Source organism: Nelumbo nucifera, chromosome 3 (assembly GCF_055504915.1).
Source record: "Nelumbo nucifera cultivar China Antique chromosome 3, China Antique-T2T, whole genome shotgun sequence".
NCBI classification, from domain to species: Eukaryota; Viridiplantae; Streptophyta; class Magnoliopsida; order Proteales; family Nelumbonaceae; genus Nelumbo; species Nelumbo nucifera.
The window spans coordinates 91158392-91174926 of NC_142651.1; the positions used below are offsets into that span (position 1 = coordinate 91158392).

A 16535-nucleotide genomic window follows, 5' to 3' on the forward strand; every position below is an offset into this window, starting at 1 on the left:
CTATTATTGGGAGTCGTTGGGTCTACACGATCAAACTAAAATCAGATGGTTCCCTTGATAGATATAAGGCTCGACTAGTTGCCCAAGGATACAATCAGGAATATGGGATTGATTATGAAGAAACTTTTCCCCTGTTGCTAAGATCACCACACTTCGTGTTCTTCTAGCCTTATCTGTTGTTCATTCCTAGACTATCTACCAATTAAACATGAAGAATGCTTTTCTTCATGGTCAATTGAAGGAGACAGTCTACATGAAGCCTCCACCTGGATATTGCAGTGACTCTTCACGTGTCTGTCGCCTAAAGAAATCCCTATATGGTTTGAAGCAGCACCTCGGGCTTGGTTTGAGAGTTTTCGAGATGTTATTGTTGCAGTTGGGTATAGATAGATTTCCTCTGATTACTCTCTCTTCATTCCTAGACTATCTACCAATTAAATGTGAAGAATGCTTTTCTTCATGGTCAATTAAAGGAGACAGTCTACATGAAGCCTCCACCTGGATATTGCAGTGATTCTTCATGTGTCCGTCGCCTAAAGAAATCCCTATATGGTCTGAAGCAGCACCTCGGGCTTGGTTTGAGAGTTTTCGAGATGTTATTGTTGCAGTTGGGTATAGCTAGAGTTCCTCTGATTACTCTCTCTTTGTTAGGAGAAGGCCTAGGGTATTACTTTTCTATTGCTGTATGTTGATGACATGCTTTTAACTAGGATGATTATGATGGCATTTGTGAGTTGAAGTCCTTACTTCATAACTCCTTTCACATGAAGGACTTGGGCCCTCTTACTTATTTCTTGGGTTTAGAAGTCCATGTAATAGTCGGGGGTATTTCATTTGTTAGCAGAAATATGCCTTTGATCTCGTCAAACTAGCTGGAATTACTGATGAGAAACACGTTGGTACCCCTCTGGAGCTGAACGTCAAGTTGTCTAAATCTGAAGACCTAGTTCTTCCTGATGCTACTTTGTATCGTTAGCTTGTTGGATCTTTGATCTATCTCACTATGACTCGGCCTGATATTTCACATGTTGTTCAGGTTGTTAGTCAGTTTGTTTTTGCCCCTCGTCAACCTCATATGATTGTTGTTTGTCGCATCATCTGTTATGCTAGAGACACAACTTCTCAGGGACTGTTTTTCTCCTCCTCATGTTGTAAGAGGAGGACTGTTTTTCTCCTCCTCTGTTGCATCATCTGTTTGCTTCTTTCCTTTGGTCACCCAAATGTTGTAAGAGCAAAAAGGCTTGTAGTGTTTATCAGAAGATCCTGCCTGCATCCATCCCATATTTGTGCAACAAAATGGCAAGTTATTATCAATTTCCACTGTTGGTTTTGCATAAGACACACCAAGATGGGGATAAACATCAATTGGGTCTTCTTTTTTGAAGAAAAATGGTAGGGATTACACCAAACGTCTTTAATGGGAGAATAGGATTACACCAAACTTCTTTAATGAGAGAGAAGGTGAGGGAAGCTGAAATATGGTTTGGGAGAAGGAAGTACAAGAAAAAGAACTAGAGTAGAGGATGAAGGAGTCCAAATCCGACCATCCTGTCTAGTAGGATTGAGGAACACTTATTCAAGAAGATGGAGAAAACTAAGAACATAAGGAAGCTCAATGTCCTTTTTGCCTTTCCAAAAGCCCAAATTGCAGTCAAAACCTAAATTAGAAGAGGAGGGTGTTGCAAATTTGGTGACACCCTCCTCTTAGATCTCCATGAGACGAGCATAGTTTTCAAGGTGCCAAGGCGAGGCTAGGCGACTGGGGGTCGCCTAGTTGCCTAGACGGGTGCCTAGGCGTCGCCTAGACGATGGATTTTTTATGTTAAAAACATAGATCCTAGGGTAGTTCCCTAGGTACCATAACCATATTTCTTTAATAATTATTCATGATTTTCATAAGAAAAGTATAAATTTTATATTAAAGTATAGAAAATCAACATATTCATGAGAAGAAAAGGAAGAAGGAAAATAGAATTAAAAAAATATAGGGGCTGAACCCTTATTTTTGTTATAGGAAAAGAAGAAAATAAAAAGTATTGGTAGTAGTAGTAGTCGTAGTAGAAGAAGAATATATGGAAGAGGAAAATGTGCTGATTAGATAAAATTTTTTGTTCTTCCTTATTGGTTCAGGTTTTTAAGTCTTTGAGGATTCAATACAGCATTTAGCAATGTTTGTGTTGATTAAACCCTAATTAATAAGAAAATAATAAAAAGAAATTAGTATATAAACACACAATGATTATTTTAGTTTAATAATGTTTATTTTATAATTATAATCTCAAAAAAGAGTGAATAAAAAAGTATTTTATAGTAGGAAGTAGAAAACTGTTAGGCGATTAGGTGAGGCGAGCCTCAAAGGGCGCCTTGTTGCCTAGGCGTTGCCTTGACAACTATGCAGACGAGGTTGCCTGCATTTGTGAATGCCTCTAAATTGAGGTGGCCTTGATCAAACCCCTTTCTTTTGATTACTGTGTCTGACTTCCTTGATTGATATCAGTTCTCTGATACGAAGTTGCTGATATTGGAAAGATAAAGAAAATGGAAAAACATTAAACAGTAGATGAAAAATGAAGAAGAGAAGAAGAAAAACTGAGTTTGTGTAGTAATGTTATCTTGGGATGTGTGTCCCACTTCATAACTTAAATATCAGAGATTCATATATACATGAAATGACCAAAATACCTCTTCATGAGTTCATTCTTACTCCATTCTCAACAAATATGTATTTCTTAGTTTTCATTTTCATTATTCCACATGTATAATAGGACTGCCATATGCTCTGTTAGTTTATTTAAGAAACTTTTTCAGGTTTGCAGTTGCATTTTATGGCAGTTCAAGTCATCCTCAAATGGTTGCCCTTATTGCACAGGTAATGTTTTGTTTTGAATGCCATTAAGTTGTACGCTTAGTGACTTGTTATGATGATATGCATCTTCTCTGGATAAACATTTTGATAAGTGAAAGTTTGTTTTCAGTGTGCTGGCATCTGAAGATGTCATTTGATATACTGTCATGTTATATTGGTATAGCAATATGGTAACCACCAATGTACTAGCATTGTTGGTTTAAATTTGAAGTTAATGCGTAGAACTGACATATCGTGGCTTCTTGCCTCAATTAAAGTAGAGTGGGACAATAGTTTACAGATCCCATGAATCTTGTATATTTGTCCCTTGGTGTCAAAAGAATTAGATTCATATCAGGGTTTTTAATGCAGATTGCTTGTTATTTCTTTGTGCTTCTCACATTATCTTGTTAAAGTTTTATATCTCGCTGTCTGTTAACTGATCATTCAATTATTTCGTTTCTGTTGGGATATCAGTTTACAGTAGTGTTTTTTATTTATTTAATGATGTTATAGATACTGCTTAGTCCTTTTCTTTTGTTGCTGATATAGTAATTTCTTATATTTGGGCAGCCAGGGATACATTTGGCATTGTACATATATTCATTCTTTTTTATAAATAGATGTATTTAGAGCAAAAAATAGAATGTGGTGGCTAGATTGTGTCAAAACTGAATTTAGATCTATGGATAATAGTATTTCAGAATTGATATGGCTGAATTGTTGATAAAAGACCTGGACATTATCATAAATGAACCAATGAGACTATACTGTGATATAGCAAGGTTGCCATTATCATTGCTTACAATCCTGTCCAACATGATCATACTATACATGTGAAGGTAGATTGACACTTAATTAGGGAGATGGACTTGAACGAAATCTTTCTTCCATATGTTAAGACTGAGGACCAGCTAGCTGATTTTCAAAGTGTGTGAATGTGTGATCATGAAGAGGATGGATCATGTTTTCAATAACTTGAGCATGATAGATGTCTATGCTGCACTTGAGGAGTGTAGACTGTAGAGATGTGTAGAGAGTTGAGAGTCTTATATTTGTCTTTTTCTATTTTTAATCAGGAGTAGTAGTTTTCTCTTTATTTAAGATAAAGTTTAAATAACAATTAACAAGTACATGGGCTGATCAAGGCTAACTCATTCATTCTCACAAACAGATTTCTCTCTTCTCTCTTCCTCTATTACTTCTATTTCTCTTTCTTTCTTGTCACATACAAGACTCAAATCGAGAGTGATTGTTTCTTGGTTTTTGTCTATTCGTGTGTATATATTTATGTAATAACCATGTACAAATTTCTAGTTTTGGGGGCTTGCCATGTCCAACACCTCATGACTGTTGAAATGTCTTTTGTATCCATGTCCACAGATCGTAGATTCTAATTGATAGTTAATGTCAAACATTTAAGTGTTCCCTTTTAAAGTTCATGTTAACTTTCTGTTGAAATTTGCTGATCTTAATTAATTGCATAGGATGAGATATCTAATTCAAGTGGTCAAGTTGAGCCACCTGGAATGCACATGATATATCTTCCGTATTCTGATGACATCAGGAAGATTGAAGAGGTAAGAGAAATTATTTTGGGTAGTGTTAATTTCTTACTGATGTTGAGCTTTGCTTATGAAATTCACAATTATACGCAGGTTCATATGAATGTGGATTCTGTGGCACCTCGAGCAACAGATGATCAAATACAAAAAGCTACTGCTCTATTGAAGCGTTTGGATTTGAAAGATTTTTCTGTTTATCAGTTTGCAAATCCTTGTAAGTTAACAAACTCTGTTTCATAACTCTTGCAATACTTAAGCGTAATAACATCAAAATAATTTGTATGAAAATTGAATCTTATTCTTGTGTTAGATGGAATTCCTACATCTAAGTACCATTGGTCATCATTCTGATATTGCTTTCATTTTTAATAACTTGCGGATGACAAAATTAGTGGTAGGTCATACTTAATTATTGTGATCATAAGTTTAAATCATCTGTAAAATGACTTTTTGATCGATGTCCATCTTAAAGCACATGGATATAGATAGTCTATTCTAATATTGGGTTGCCCCATGATTTTTCCCTCTAGTTTACATTGAGATACAAAATACGTTCAACAATAGTTTTCATCTTTTGATGCCAAACCATTCACAAATGCCCTTGGGTTGCTTCCATAATTCCTATGACCTTTGGTCCTACCAAAGTTCATTCTAAAACCCCACTGAAGCTCCATTAATAAATTCTATTTTGTACGTAGTTTTTGAATTTCTATTTTCTTTTTATTGTCCCATAGAGAATTTTCAGTTCCCAGTAATTTAGCTCAAATCCTTTGACCCTTATTGATTATTTTCTTTAATCTTAAAATCATCTCTAAACCCTTCTTAGTCAATTCTTACCCTCCTAGTCATTTATGGGTTAACTTAATGCCTTAATGGTGCCTTCGTTATTATAGCAAATTTATCCTACATCAATTGGTATCAGAGCAGTTTTCCCCAATGTTTTCAACCCATTACTGACTCAGCTAGGACTTGTCAACCTCTCACCTGGCTAGGATTCTAGATCTTTTTTACCCCAAACTCAGTAATTTAAAAAAAAAAAAAACTGTTGAATTTGGTCAAAACCCATTGACCCAAACAATTAAACCAGTGAACCATTCAAACTGTTCCCAGGTCACAGTTCAAATGAGTGAATGAATATTAAACTAAAATACTAAGTTACAATATAATAATAAGGTTGAAACCAAGAAGATGGAGAGCAGGTTTGTGAAGGTAGCACGGTGGAAGAGAGTATTGAAGGTTGAAGCCAAAGATTTTTGTTCAATGAACTGACAATCAAAGGGCAGTTGAGCTTGAAGATTAGGGAAGTAAGGTGGCTATGATGTTGATGGTAGGGATAGAAGTGGTTGAATGGCCTAGGGAGTAGGGACTTTGTGATTGCAGCAGGTTCTAATGGTAAGCAAGAAAATTGGAAGAAGAGTAGAATAGAAGCAGAAAGAAGGTATGTGGCAGAGGGCAGGAAGCAGATAGTGTGTTTTCCTGGAGGGAGAAAGGGTTAAGTATGACAGGAAATTGCTAGAATGTTGAGTGAGTTTCTGACTTGCCTGGTTAAAGCACAAATAGAGACCTCATAAGGGGTAGAGGAGACTGTCAATGAGACTGGCAAAGGTGATGTCCCTCTGCAGGAATTGTTGACAATGATGAACAATAAATGAAATTGTATATGGTTGCAAGAAGGAACAATGTATCTGATAGAGTTGCTGGTTGTGTTACAGCAGAAGAGCTGGTTCGAGGGAGCTCACCCTCCTGAAATGGACGAGAGAGAGAGAGAAGGAGAAGAGGAAGAGAGACGAGAGAGACGAGAGAGACTAAGGATTATTTCATTCATGCCCACTCAATTGATTGCTACAGATATTTATAACTGCAGATCGTGGCTTGTGACAACCCAATCATGACCTATAACAACCCAACAAACTCTGCTCAAATCTCTGGATGTGGACGGCGCGTGTAAACAAACCTCAGAGGAGGTGCTGCGCGCCTGAGCCGTGGGGTGTGCTGATTTGGGCCCAAAGTGTCCTGGGCCTTGCTCCCCATAACTGGGCCTGCTTCTGGGCCGGTCCTAACATCCCCTTCCCCATCAAGAATGACCTTGTCCTCAAGGTGGGTGGTGGGAAATTGCTTCTGTAGCTGGTCAAAATCTTCCGAAGTAGCATCCTCCTGTGGCAGTCCTTTCCAAACAACCAAGACTTGTTTGTGAACCTTGCTGCCCTTCTTCACCCAGTGGATGTCCTTAATATGCTGTGGTTGAAACACTACTTCTCCAGCCTCCGTGAACGGCAGAAGTGTGGGACTGGTAACATCAGAGGAAGATAGGCAAGGCTTCAGGAGGCTAACATGGAATGTGGGGTGCAGCTGGCACTCTGTAGGAAGGTTGAGACGGTAGGCAACAGCCCCAATGCATTCAACCACCTGAAATGGCCCAAAGTACCAGGGGGATAATTTCTGAGCCGACCTTCTCGCCAGGGACACCTGCCTGTATGGTTGGAGTTTCAAATATACCCAATCCCCGACTGAAAACTCCAATTCCCGGTGCTTCCTCTCATAAGCTATCTTCATACATTGCTGGGCCTGCTGAAGATGGAACTTGAGGGTCTTGAGTATCTGGTCCCTTGCTGAAAGCTGGTTCTCAACTTCAGCAACTGATGATGTCCCCTTTTCATATGGTAGGATAGATGGAGGGTCACACCCATAGAGTACTTTGAAAGGAGTGGTTCCTGCCAATACTTGGAATGTGGTGTTATACCAGAACTCGGCCATTGAGCCCACTGCTTGGTCTCATCTCCCACAAAACACCACAAATAGGTTTCCAAATATTGGTTGACTACCTCCGACTGCCCGTCCGTCTGTGGATGATAACTGGTCGAGTGAAGTAAGTGCACCCCTTGAGCGGTGAAGTAAACTTGCCAAAAGGAACTCATAAAGATGGGATCCTGGTCTATCAAGATGGAGAGGGGAGTCCCGTGGAGTCTGGCCACCTCCCGAATGTAAGCTTGAGCTACAGTGGATGCTGAATAAGGTTTGGAGAGGGAAATGAAGTGTGTGTATTTACTCAACTTGTCTACAACCACCAGCACCACTGACTTCCCTTGAGAGGTGAGAAGTCCGGTTATGAAGTCCATAGCGACTTCTTCCCAAACTCTTTCTGGTATGGGTTGGGGCTGCAACAATCCTGCCGGTGCCTGCGTGTTATACTTTTGCTGTTGGCAAGTAGCACATCTTGCTACATACTCCTGCACCATGCGCTTCATGCCCTTCCAATAATAGTGCGAGCCCAAACATTTATAGGTACGAAGAGCCCCTGAATGTCCCCCCTGGGCTGAGTCATGAAAGAGTCGCAGTAGCTCCTGGTGATGGTTGGATCTGTTAGAAATCACCATTCTCCCTCTGTAAAGGAAAACATTGCCCTTCACAGTGTACCCATCAGTGAGAGCTGGTTCCTTAAGAACTTGGGCCCGAATCTGGGCTAGGTGAGTGTCATCGTGGGCTTCCTGCTTTAACTGGTCCCTCAAGGTATAAGTTGGCCGTGACACCCCAGTGATGTGAAGGTCTTCCACTCGTGAGAGTGCATTAGCGACAGCATTAGAAGGTCTCGGTTTGTACTCAATGCTAAAGTCGTACCCCAATAACTTGTAGGCCCACTTTTGCTGGTCGGGGCCCAGAATTCTCTGTTCCAGCAGGTGTTTGATTCTGCGGTGGTCCGTGTGCACAATGAATCTTCGGCCTAGGAGGTATGCTCTCCACTTCTGAACTGATAGCGCGATAGCCATGAGTTCTTTCTCATACATGGACTTGGCTTGGGCCTGAGGAGAGAGGGCCTTGCAGTAGAAGGCCAATGGTCGGCCCTGTTGCATCAAGATTGCGCCTATCCCTTTGCCCGAGGCATCCACTTCAACCACAAATTCTAATTTGAAATCGGGGAGAGCCAATGTTGGAGGTGTGGTCACAGCCTTCTTGAGTAACCGGAAGGCTTCATCAGCTTTCTGATTCTACTCAAATGCATGCTTCTTTAGTAGGCTAGTAAGTGGTGCCGCCAGGACTCCATAATTTCTAATGAATCGGCGGTAGTACCCAGTAAGCCCAAGGAACCCCCGAAGGGCCCGTGGGGAGTTGGGCCTAGCCCATGCGACCATGCAAGCTATTTTCTCTGGATCTGTATGCACCTGGCCATCGGAGATGATGTGCCCCAAGTAGTTAATCTGGGTCTGCCCAAAGGATAGAAGGCTTCGCAAATAGCTGGTGGCGGCGTAGTAAGCTTAATGTGCACTGCAAATGGTCCAAGTGAGCAGCCCAATTTGGGCTGCAAACAAGTATATCATCAAAGAATACAAGCACAAATACCCGTAGATAAGGCTTAAAAATCTCATTCACGAGTCTTTGAAATGTCGATGGTGCATTAGTTAAACCAAAGGGCATCACTAGGAATTCTAAATGCCCATCCGGGGTCCGGAATGCGGTCTTATGTATGTCATCCGGATGTACTTGGATCTGGTGGTAACCCGATCGCAGATCCAGCTTAGAGAAATATTTGGCCTTACCCAACTCATCAAATAGCTTTTCAATATGAGGGATTGGATACCGATCTTTGACAGTGATATTGTTCAAAGCTCTGTAATCAACACAACCTCCAGCTTCCGTCCTTCTTTTTTACCAAAATGATGGGGGATGAAAATGGGCTGCTACTGGGTCGGATAAAGCCCTTGTCCAGTAACTCCTTAACCATCCTTTCCACCTCCGCCCGCTGGTAATGGGGATAACGGTAGGGTTTGATGTTAGCGGGTGGGGCCCTTGGTTGTATGGGAATCTTATGATCATGGGCTCTTAGGGCGGGAAGGGTAGTGGGCTCCTGGAAGATGTCAACATAGGTTTGGAGCAATAGTTGAAGCTGCTGTGTTTGTTTAGGACTGAGGCTCTTAGTTTCAGAAGAAACAGCCGTTGGCCCAAGTGGCATTGATCCCATACTCGTTAGTAGTGGAGTGGCACCATACTGGCATTGTTTGAATATAGCATCCAAATCTTCTGCTGTTATGGGCTGATTTTTAACCTCTTTCAAGGTATAAGTGCGACCCTCTTGCGAAAATTGCATGGTCAGCTCAGCCCAGTTAGAAACCACAAGGCCCAAAAGCTGCAACCATTGTATTCCTAGGACCACGTCCGCTCCGGAAAATTCTAAGGGGTGCAAGTCTACCCTGAAGGTATACCCTTGAACCTTGAGTTCGACTGACTTGCATTTCCTGTCACAGGACATTCGCTGGCCATTGGCCACATTGATTGCAAACATCGGAACTGCCTCAATCATCAGTCCCAGTTGTCAGGCTAACCCGGAGGTTATAAAATTTAAAGAACTCCCACTATCAATCAAGATGGCTACCTTCCTCCCTAAGATCTGGTCGTGAATCCACATTGTTCGGGGGACCTCCATCTGCTGAACCTTGGTGTCTTGGTGTCTTCGGGGGGGGGGGGGGGTCAGGGTCATCTTCTTCATCAACTTCTTGCAGAAGTTAGACATGTTGGGCCTTACATTTGTGCCCTGCAACGAAGTTTTTGTCACAATTATAGCACAACCCTTTTTCTCTTCGGGCCTGCATCTCTGTCCACGATAGCTTCCGGTAAGGTAAGGTCAATGAACCGGTTTTCTGGGCAGGCAGAATGGGCTTGGCAACAGTGATCACCGGATTAGTAGGGGTTGGAAGTAATGGGCCCGGGTTGCGCTCAGTCTTCAGGTAGGGGTTCCTTTGTATTGGGCCTGCTTGAGGACCTGTAAACCTTCCCAGTTTCTTGAGCCGATCCAGCCTTTCTTCTTGTAATTTGGTTAAACCAACAGCCGCAACCAGCGTAGCGGGTTGCATGGTATTTACTTCAATTCTGATATCATCCCTCAATCCCCCTATGAAACAACCCACCAGAGCAGCCTCCGGCCAGCCATGAACTCTCGTGGTCAACCGCTCGAACTCGTTTTGGTATTCTCTTACCATACCCATTTGTCTCACTCTAGAAGGGACTTATTGAAGTTCTCATAGCCAGAGGGTCCGAACCTCACACGTAGAGCCTCAGTGAGGTCCAACCAGGTGGTTTGAGGATGGGTCTTCCAGTACCATTGGTACCACATAATTGCTTTGCCATCCATGTGAATGGCTGCAATGGGAACTCTTTGCTCGGCAGGGGTCTCATGAAATTGAAAATACCTCACAGCCCGGTTTATCCAAGGAACAGGGTCATCACCTGAATACAGTGGGAAGTCGATCTTGGCGGCCTTGACAGGGAAGACTCCACCTCGCCGGCTCCCACTGCTACTACTGGATCCCTCGACCTCTGAAGCTCTGGGTGCTGCTGACAGCCGTTCGAACTGACCAACCAATCCTGAGAGTGTTTCCTTGATGTCTCTCAACTCGTTGGTGGTCTGCCGCACTTACCCTTCGATCCGGTCAATCCTTTCCTTAGCCGCAGGTGATCTGGTCGTCAGCATGGGAGCTAGGCTCTGATACCAACTGATAGAGTTGCTGATCGTGTTACAGCAGAAGAGTTGGTTCGAGGGAGCTCACCCTCCTGAAATGGACGAGAGAGAGAGAGGAGGAGAAGAAGAAGAGAGACGAGAGACTAAGGATTATTTCATTCATGCCCACTCAATTGATTGCTACAGATATTTATAACTGCAGATCGTGGCTTGTAATGACCCAATCATGACCTGTAACAACCTAACAAACTCTGCTCAAATCTCTGGACGTGGACAGCGCGTGTAAACAAACCTCAAAGGAGGTGCTGCGCACCTGAGTCATGGGGTGTGCTGATTTGGGCCCGAAGTGTCCTGGGCCTGATTCTGGGCTGGTCCTAACAGTATAAGCCCCTAAAGCCAGGTTCGATCAACCAACAGTGGCTCCCACTGACTTTCATATAGTCAAATTTGCAAGTGGGTTCATGTGGGCTAGGGGATCCCTCTTGGGAGAGGAATCTAAATGGACCCCACAAAGGGAGATCATGCAATGATCTAAAACTATGCACGAGGATGATTTGCATCCACCTATGAACCGCTTAGAGAGACATTCAAGTATAATATGGGCCAAGCACTTATGGCCCATATGGCAATTTCACAAACCACACAAGTTGGAATGACATTCACATTAAACCACGAAAGACGAGAAAATGGCTTTGGAAGTCCAACCCATTAAAGCTAACACACTACCAATCCATTAACATGTATGTTTTAGCATTTAAAACCTTTCTTAAACATGGGCTCAACTAACATCAAATAATTGGGTTTCCATGCATGGCTGAATTGGCCAATGCTTTACCACATCAAACCCTCAAGTGAGAAACATCACCAAAAATAGTGATGCTGGGCTGTTGACATTTCAGCCCAAGAACCCTAGAAACGGCCAAACAATTAGACTAGTTCTAGGTGCCATAACCTAGGGTTTGTTGTGTTAAAACTCCAAACAATCAAAACTGTTATGGTCTGAAATCTACAGCAGTAAGTAAGCACACAACTCACATCAAATATGAAACACAATGGCTGAAAGTGAGGTGGCCAAAAATGTGTGATTGGTTCACATCACAAACTGGTTTGCCCAAAAATGCAAGAAACAAACTAAACTGATTTCTAGAACTTGTAACTTATCTAATTAATTTTCAGGTCTGATAAAGCTGGTTTAAATCTCAGATATTCAAACCATAATGCTCTGATACCACTGAAGAAATGCCACCATCGAATGGTGGAAAGGTCAGAAATTCCCAGTTTAAAAGTTTGAACATGCTGATATTGAAATTCATCTTAACAATTCATTATTCTAAAGCGGGAATAACCTCAAAAAGTTAGGACCAACCTCTGTAATTTCTACCAAGTTTTCTCAGACCCAAAACTAAGAGAAATAAATTATCGTACCTGATTGTTGACAGGCTACAAGTGCAGCTTGTCCAAGTGATAGTTCACGCCTAACCTCTCTTGTAATCTCTCATCGGTTTGATCTAGTTGATAAAGATGGCGCGCCAGATAAAATTGATCTCCAACCTTTGCAATTTGCAGCAACTATTGCCTCTGTTACAAGCCTCAGATAATGGTCTAATGATATTGTAAATTCCACAATGTTAACAACTTGAACACACACTTAAGTTGGAGGGAGTAAAAGGCTAGATCAAACTAGAGCATCTTTCTCTTTTTCTGAATTCTTTCTCAAAACTCTACATAGTGGTTTCTCTTTGACTCTCAGGGTTAGATGACCCAAGAGGTTTTAAACCTCTTAGAGTCGAACAATCCTTCCCTAATTTGTTTCCCAAGAGAATTAGGAAACATCCAATACAATTGGGCTTTCCCATTCAACTTGGACCTTGACTGGTCAAACTAGTCAATTCCTAATTCAATTAGAAACCATTTTAATTAAGAGTGTGACCAGTTTTGGCAATCTATTTAAACAAGGATTGAAACAAGTAAGAGAGGGAAGTTAATATGGCATAGGACCCACAAGATCCTAGCCCAAATTAATTAAATATTTCGGCCCACACTCCAACTAAGAGTAGGACCCACACCTAAGCCAAATTCAGCTTGTCTAATAAGTGAATTCACCCTAGCACAATGGGCCTATGAACCGAGCCCATTTAATGTCTCAATTCACTTGGGTCTCACCTCCTCCTTAGCTTCAAAATGTAATGTCACACTCTGCTCAAAATGGATCCCAATATTAAAACTGTTTTCAAACACTATCAAAATAAAATATTGTTTAGTATAATAAATTTTGCAAAATGATTTCAAGAACAGTTGAAATCCACTACGGTAGTTTTAGGTTTTCATCAAAGAGTGTAAACCGGGATATTCTCTTTGTCTAATGAAGTAGTTGATCCTATTACAATGATCATTCACTCAAGTACCTTCCCAATCTGTTCCAACACACCTAGGTATTTGACCCCAGAAGGATCTCACTGGTTGGCATATCAAAAGCAAGCTGATCTGATACTTAGTACAGTATCATGATCAAGTCAGGAGATCAAATGCAACTTTCTAGGTTAATCTATCAATCTCCAAGGTCTAGGATTAAATTGGGAATGATCCTGTTTAGTGTTTCCCAAACACCCACTCGTACCTTAGGTCCAATCCGAGAAATTGAAACAGACTGCTCCTCCAGTTCGGTAGTACAAGAGTCTCATCCTTGACATGATTAACTCCCTAAGTTTATCAATCAGGTGAGAACATTCGAGCTTACATAAGTCTAAAAAATTTACACCTTAGGAGTATTCACAGAAACACACTGAGATACAAATGAAATAATAAAGAAATTGAGTTTAGTCATTAATAAATGTCAGTATTCAATGGTCTTTTGGAGCTGAGGGCATATACTGTCTAACACTTTATACAGAAGGCTTAGACATGCTTTAGTATTTAAGCTATTATTTTATTATAAAATGCTATAGAAAAAAGTGGTGTAACCAATTTATTATGTTGCCCATTATATATTAACATAATCTAGAGGTTGAAAACCCTCCAAATTTGTTTATTATAGTATTGTCAAAAGCCATTGTACAGATTTGGTGGCTTGTGGGGTCAAAAGCTTCACCCCTGCAGCCCCCCTAAGTGGGGGCTCTTCCCCCACACTCCCATTGAGGGGCACATGCCCCTTGGACCCCAAAAAATTAATCATAAAGCACTATATATGAACCCAACTACATAAGACCATAACAAAAACATCCACACAAAACTTAAGCCTCCTTGTGCTAAAGAGTCTTTTGCCTCTTGCACAAGTATGCATAGTGATTTAAAAGGCGTGCCTAGGGGCACAAGCGAGGCGCATTTTAGGGTAGGCACCTCGCCCAGGTCCTAGGCGCAACACTTTCAAAAGGCATACACCTAGTGCGCCTAGGTGTGCGCCTGATGTCCCTTGGCCCAAGCATCCACCTTTTGAAAATTGTATGCTTTTTTGCTTTTTTTAACCTAGCGGTTGGGCTAGGGGCTTTGCCCCCGGATCCCTGACCAAACTCCCCGAGGCAAGCCCAAACAAGTCTGAGAACCCCTTATTTGCTAATATTGTACATTCATTCATCTTAATAAAATATCTTCTTAAAAGGCAAATAAAATTATAAATCTTTATTTTTGTGGAAGAATTAAGAATTTAAGACCCTAACATGGACTTGTTTGGGCTTGCCTCGAGGGGCGTGGCACAATGACAATTCGTAGAATTAGGAATGTAATATGTTTTACATCACATTAGCTACTTGAAGTAATGCAATTGAAGAAAAAAAAAGAGATTGCGGGCTTTACATGCTTGAAACTGTTTTATATGCTTGATTTTATTTTTAAATTTTCATTTGAATGTGCTTTTCATGTTATGTTTATGTATTTTAATTTTAGATAATAATTTTCTTAAAACCATTAATTTTAAAAAATAAGTATATATTTCTAATTAATATTTTTGCATTTTTTTGAATTTTCTGACATTTTTTGTATTTTTGTGCCTTGCTTTAAAAAGGCACGCGCCTCGCCTTGTGCCTCTCGCCTCAGGCGCAAATTGGCCCTTGTGCCTTTTTTGCGCTTTGCGCTTTTAAAAGTAGTGGAATGCCTCGTGTTGTGCCTCCATATTTTAAAATATTCATCCCAACTATATAGGGTCAGCTACATATCAGGCCTTTTAAGTTTCTCCAGATAACTTTATGGTTTTCTACGACATGAGTTTGTGTTCACAATGTAATCTTGCTGCAGCTTTGCAGAGACACTATGCAGTTTTAGAGGCCTTAGCCCTTGATGAGGATGAGATGCCAGATATTAAAGATGAAACTCTTCCAGATGAAGAAGGCATGGCTAGGTAATCTCAATGGGCATGCAGGGTTTTGCCCTCCTTATTTTGCACTAGGAATCTACTGTAACATTTTTTATGTTCTTTTCCTTCATTTCCGAGTTCACATCTGTGCCCCACCCCACAAGGGGTGCCTCACAACATCCCACAGCACATCTCTGCCGTGTATTGGGAACATCTCCCGATGATGACATCATCATTTCTGGTACCATCATTGGGAGATGTTGCCAATACATGGCGGGGATGTTCTGTGGGATGTTGTGGGGCACCCCCTTGTAGGGTGCAGATCTGAACTCTTCATTCCCACCCCTAAATGCTTATATTTATGCTAATGTTGTAGTGATGCATGCATGTCTAATGCAGACCTAAAATTGTCAATGCACTGGAAGAATTCAAGGTTTCTGTCTATGGTGAGAATTATGATGAAGACTATATGGAGATATCGGTAAGTGAGGCCTCTAAAAAGAGAAAAGATATTGTTGAAAATGCAGTGAAGGAATGTGCAAATTACAACTGGGCTGACCTTGCAGACAACGGAAAGGTAAAATGAAGGAACTAGTGTTCTTTCCATTCTAATTTGGTTGGAAAATAACGAATCCAAGATAATGCTTATTCTTTTTCCTTTTTTTTTTTACATTCTTAATTTTCTGTATGCAGTTGAAGGATTTGACAGTTGTGGAACTTAAGTACTATCTCACAGCACACAACCTCCCCGTTACTGGGAAGAAGGAAGCTTTGATCAACAGAATATTAACTCACCTGGGGAAATAAGTCTTCTACTTGATCTTGACATCTTGTCATTGCGGAACGAAAAATTTAAGCCTGTGAACTCAATAGAAACCTTGTTTCCAAGAAGGAAGAGACGATATATTTTACTTTGTAAATGGGTTTAGGCCTTCAGGCCCTTAGAACCATCAACAGAGGATGTTGTTAAACATGAAAGGTAATCATAGTTAAGGGATAAGGGGTCGAGAGAGAGAGAGAGAGAGAGAGAGAGAGAGAGAGAGACAAGGAGTTCTGATTCTCTATAACTGTTGTACCACCCTTTGATGACCAGTAAGCTGATCTAGTATGAAATCTTTGAGTTCCATTTTTCATGTTAATAGAATTCTTTACTGGATACATGGCTCGTCATTTCAATGTCCTAATTCTGATAGGGCATAATATTTCGATGTTGTAATTCATCAATGCATGGCATGAGTCAAATACAAATTAGGGTTCAAAATATTAGTATCATGTATCGTATTGATGACCATGGACATAGTAAAAGAATATGGATGTGTTTGGATACCTTAGAATTCCCACCAATGAATATAATATAAAAATAAAAAATGTATACATTAATGATTAATAATT

General features: G+C 40.8%; 1 protein-coding gene across 2 annotated transcripts in view; it reads left to right on the forward strand.

Moving 5' to 3' along the window:
- The window catches only part of KU70 (ATP-dependent DNA helicase 2 subunit Ku70-like protein), a 100110-nt gene extending 83809 nt beyond the window's left edge, over positions 1 to 16301 (forward strand). The window contains exons 15-20 of one of the 2 annotated variants that reach the window (XM_010275109.2): positions 2809 to 2869; positions 4333 to 4425; positions 4504 to 4624; positions 15086 to 15188; positions 15543 to 15720; positions 15837 to 16301. In XM_010275109.2, the coding sequence (XP_010273411.1) occupies positions 2809 to 2869; positions 4333 to 4425; positions 4504 to 4624; positions 15086 to 15188; positions 15543 to 15720; positions 15837 to 15950 (670 nt within the window). In that variant the 3' untranslated portion in view covers positions 15951 to 16301. Of the gene's footprint in view, positions 1 to 2808; positions 2870 to 4332; positions 4625 to 15085; positions 15189 to 15542; positions 15721 to 15836 lie in introns of both variants that reach the window. The other variant, XM_010275107.2, reaches the window with a different exon arrangement.
- Positions 16302 to 16535: the final 234 nt, after the last annotated feature.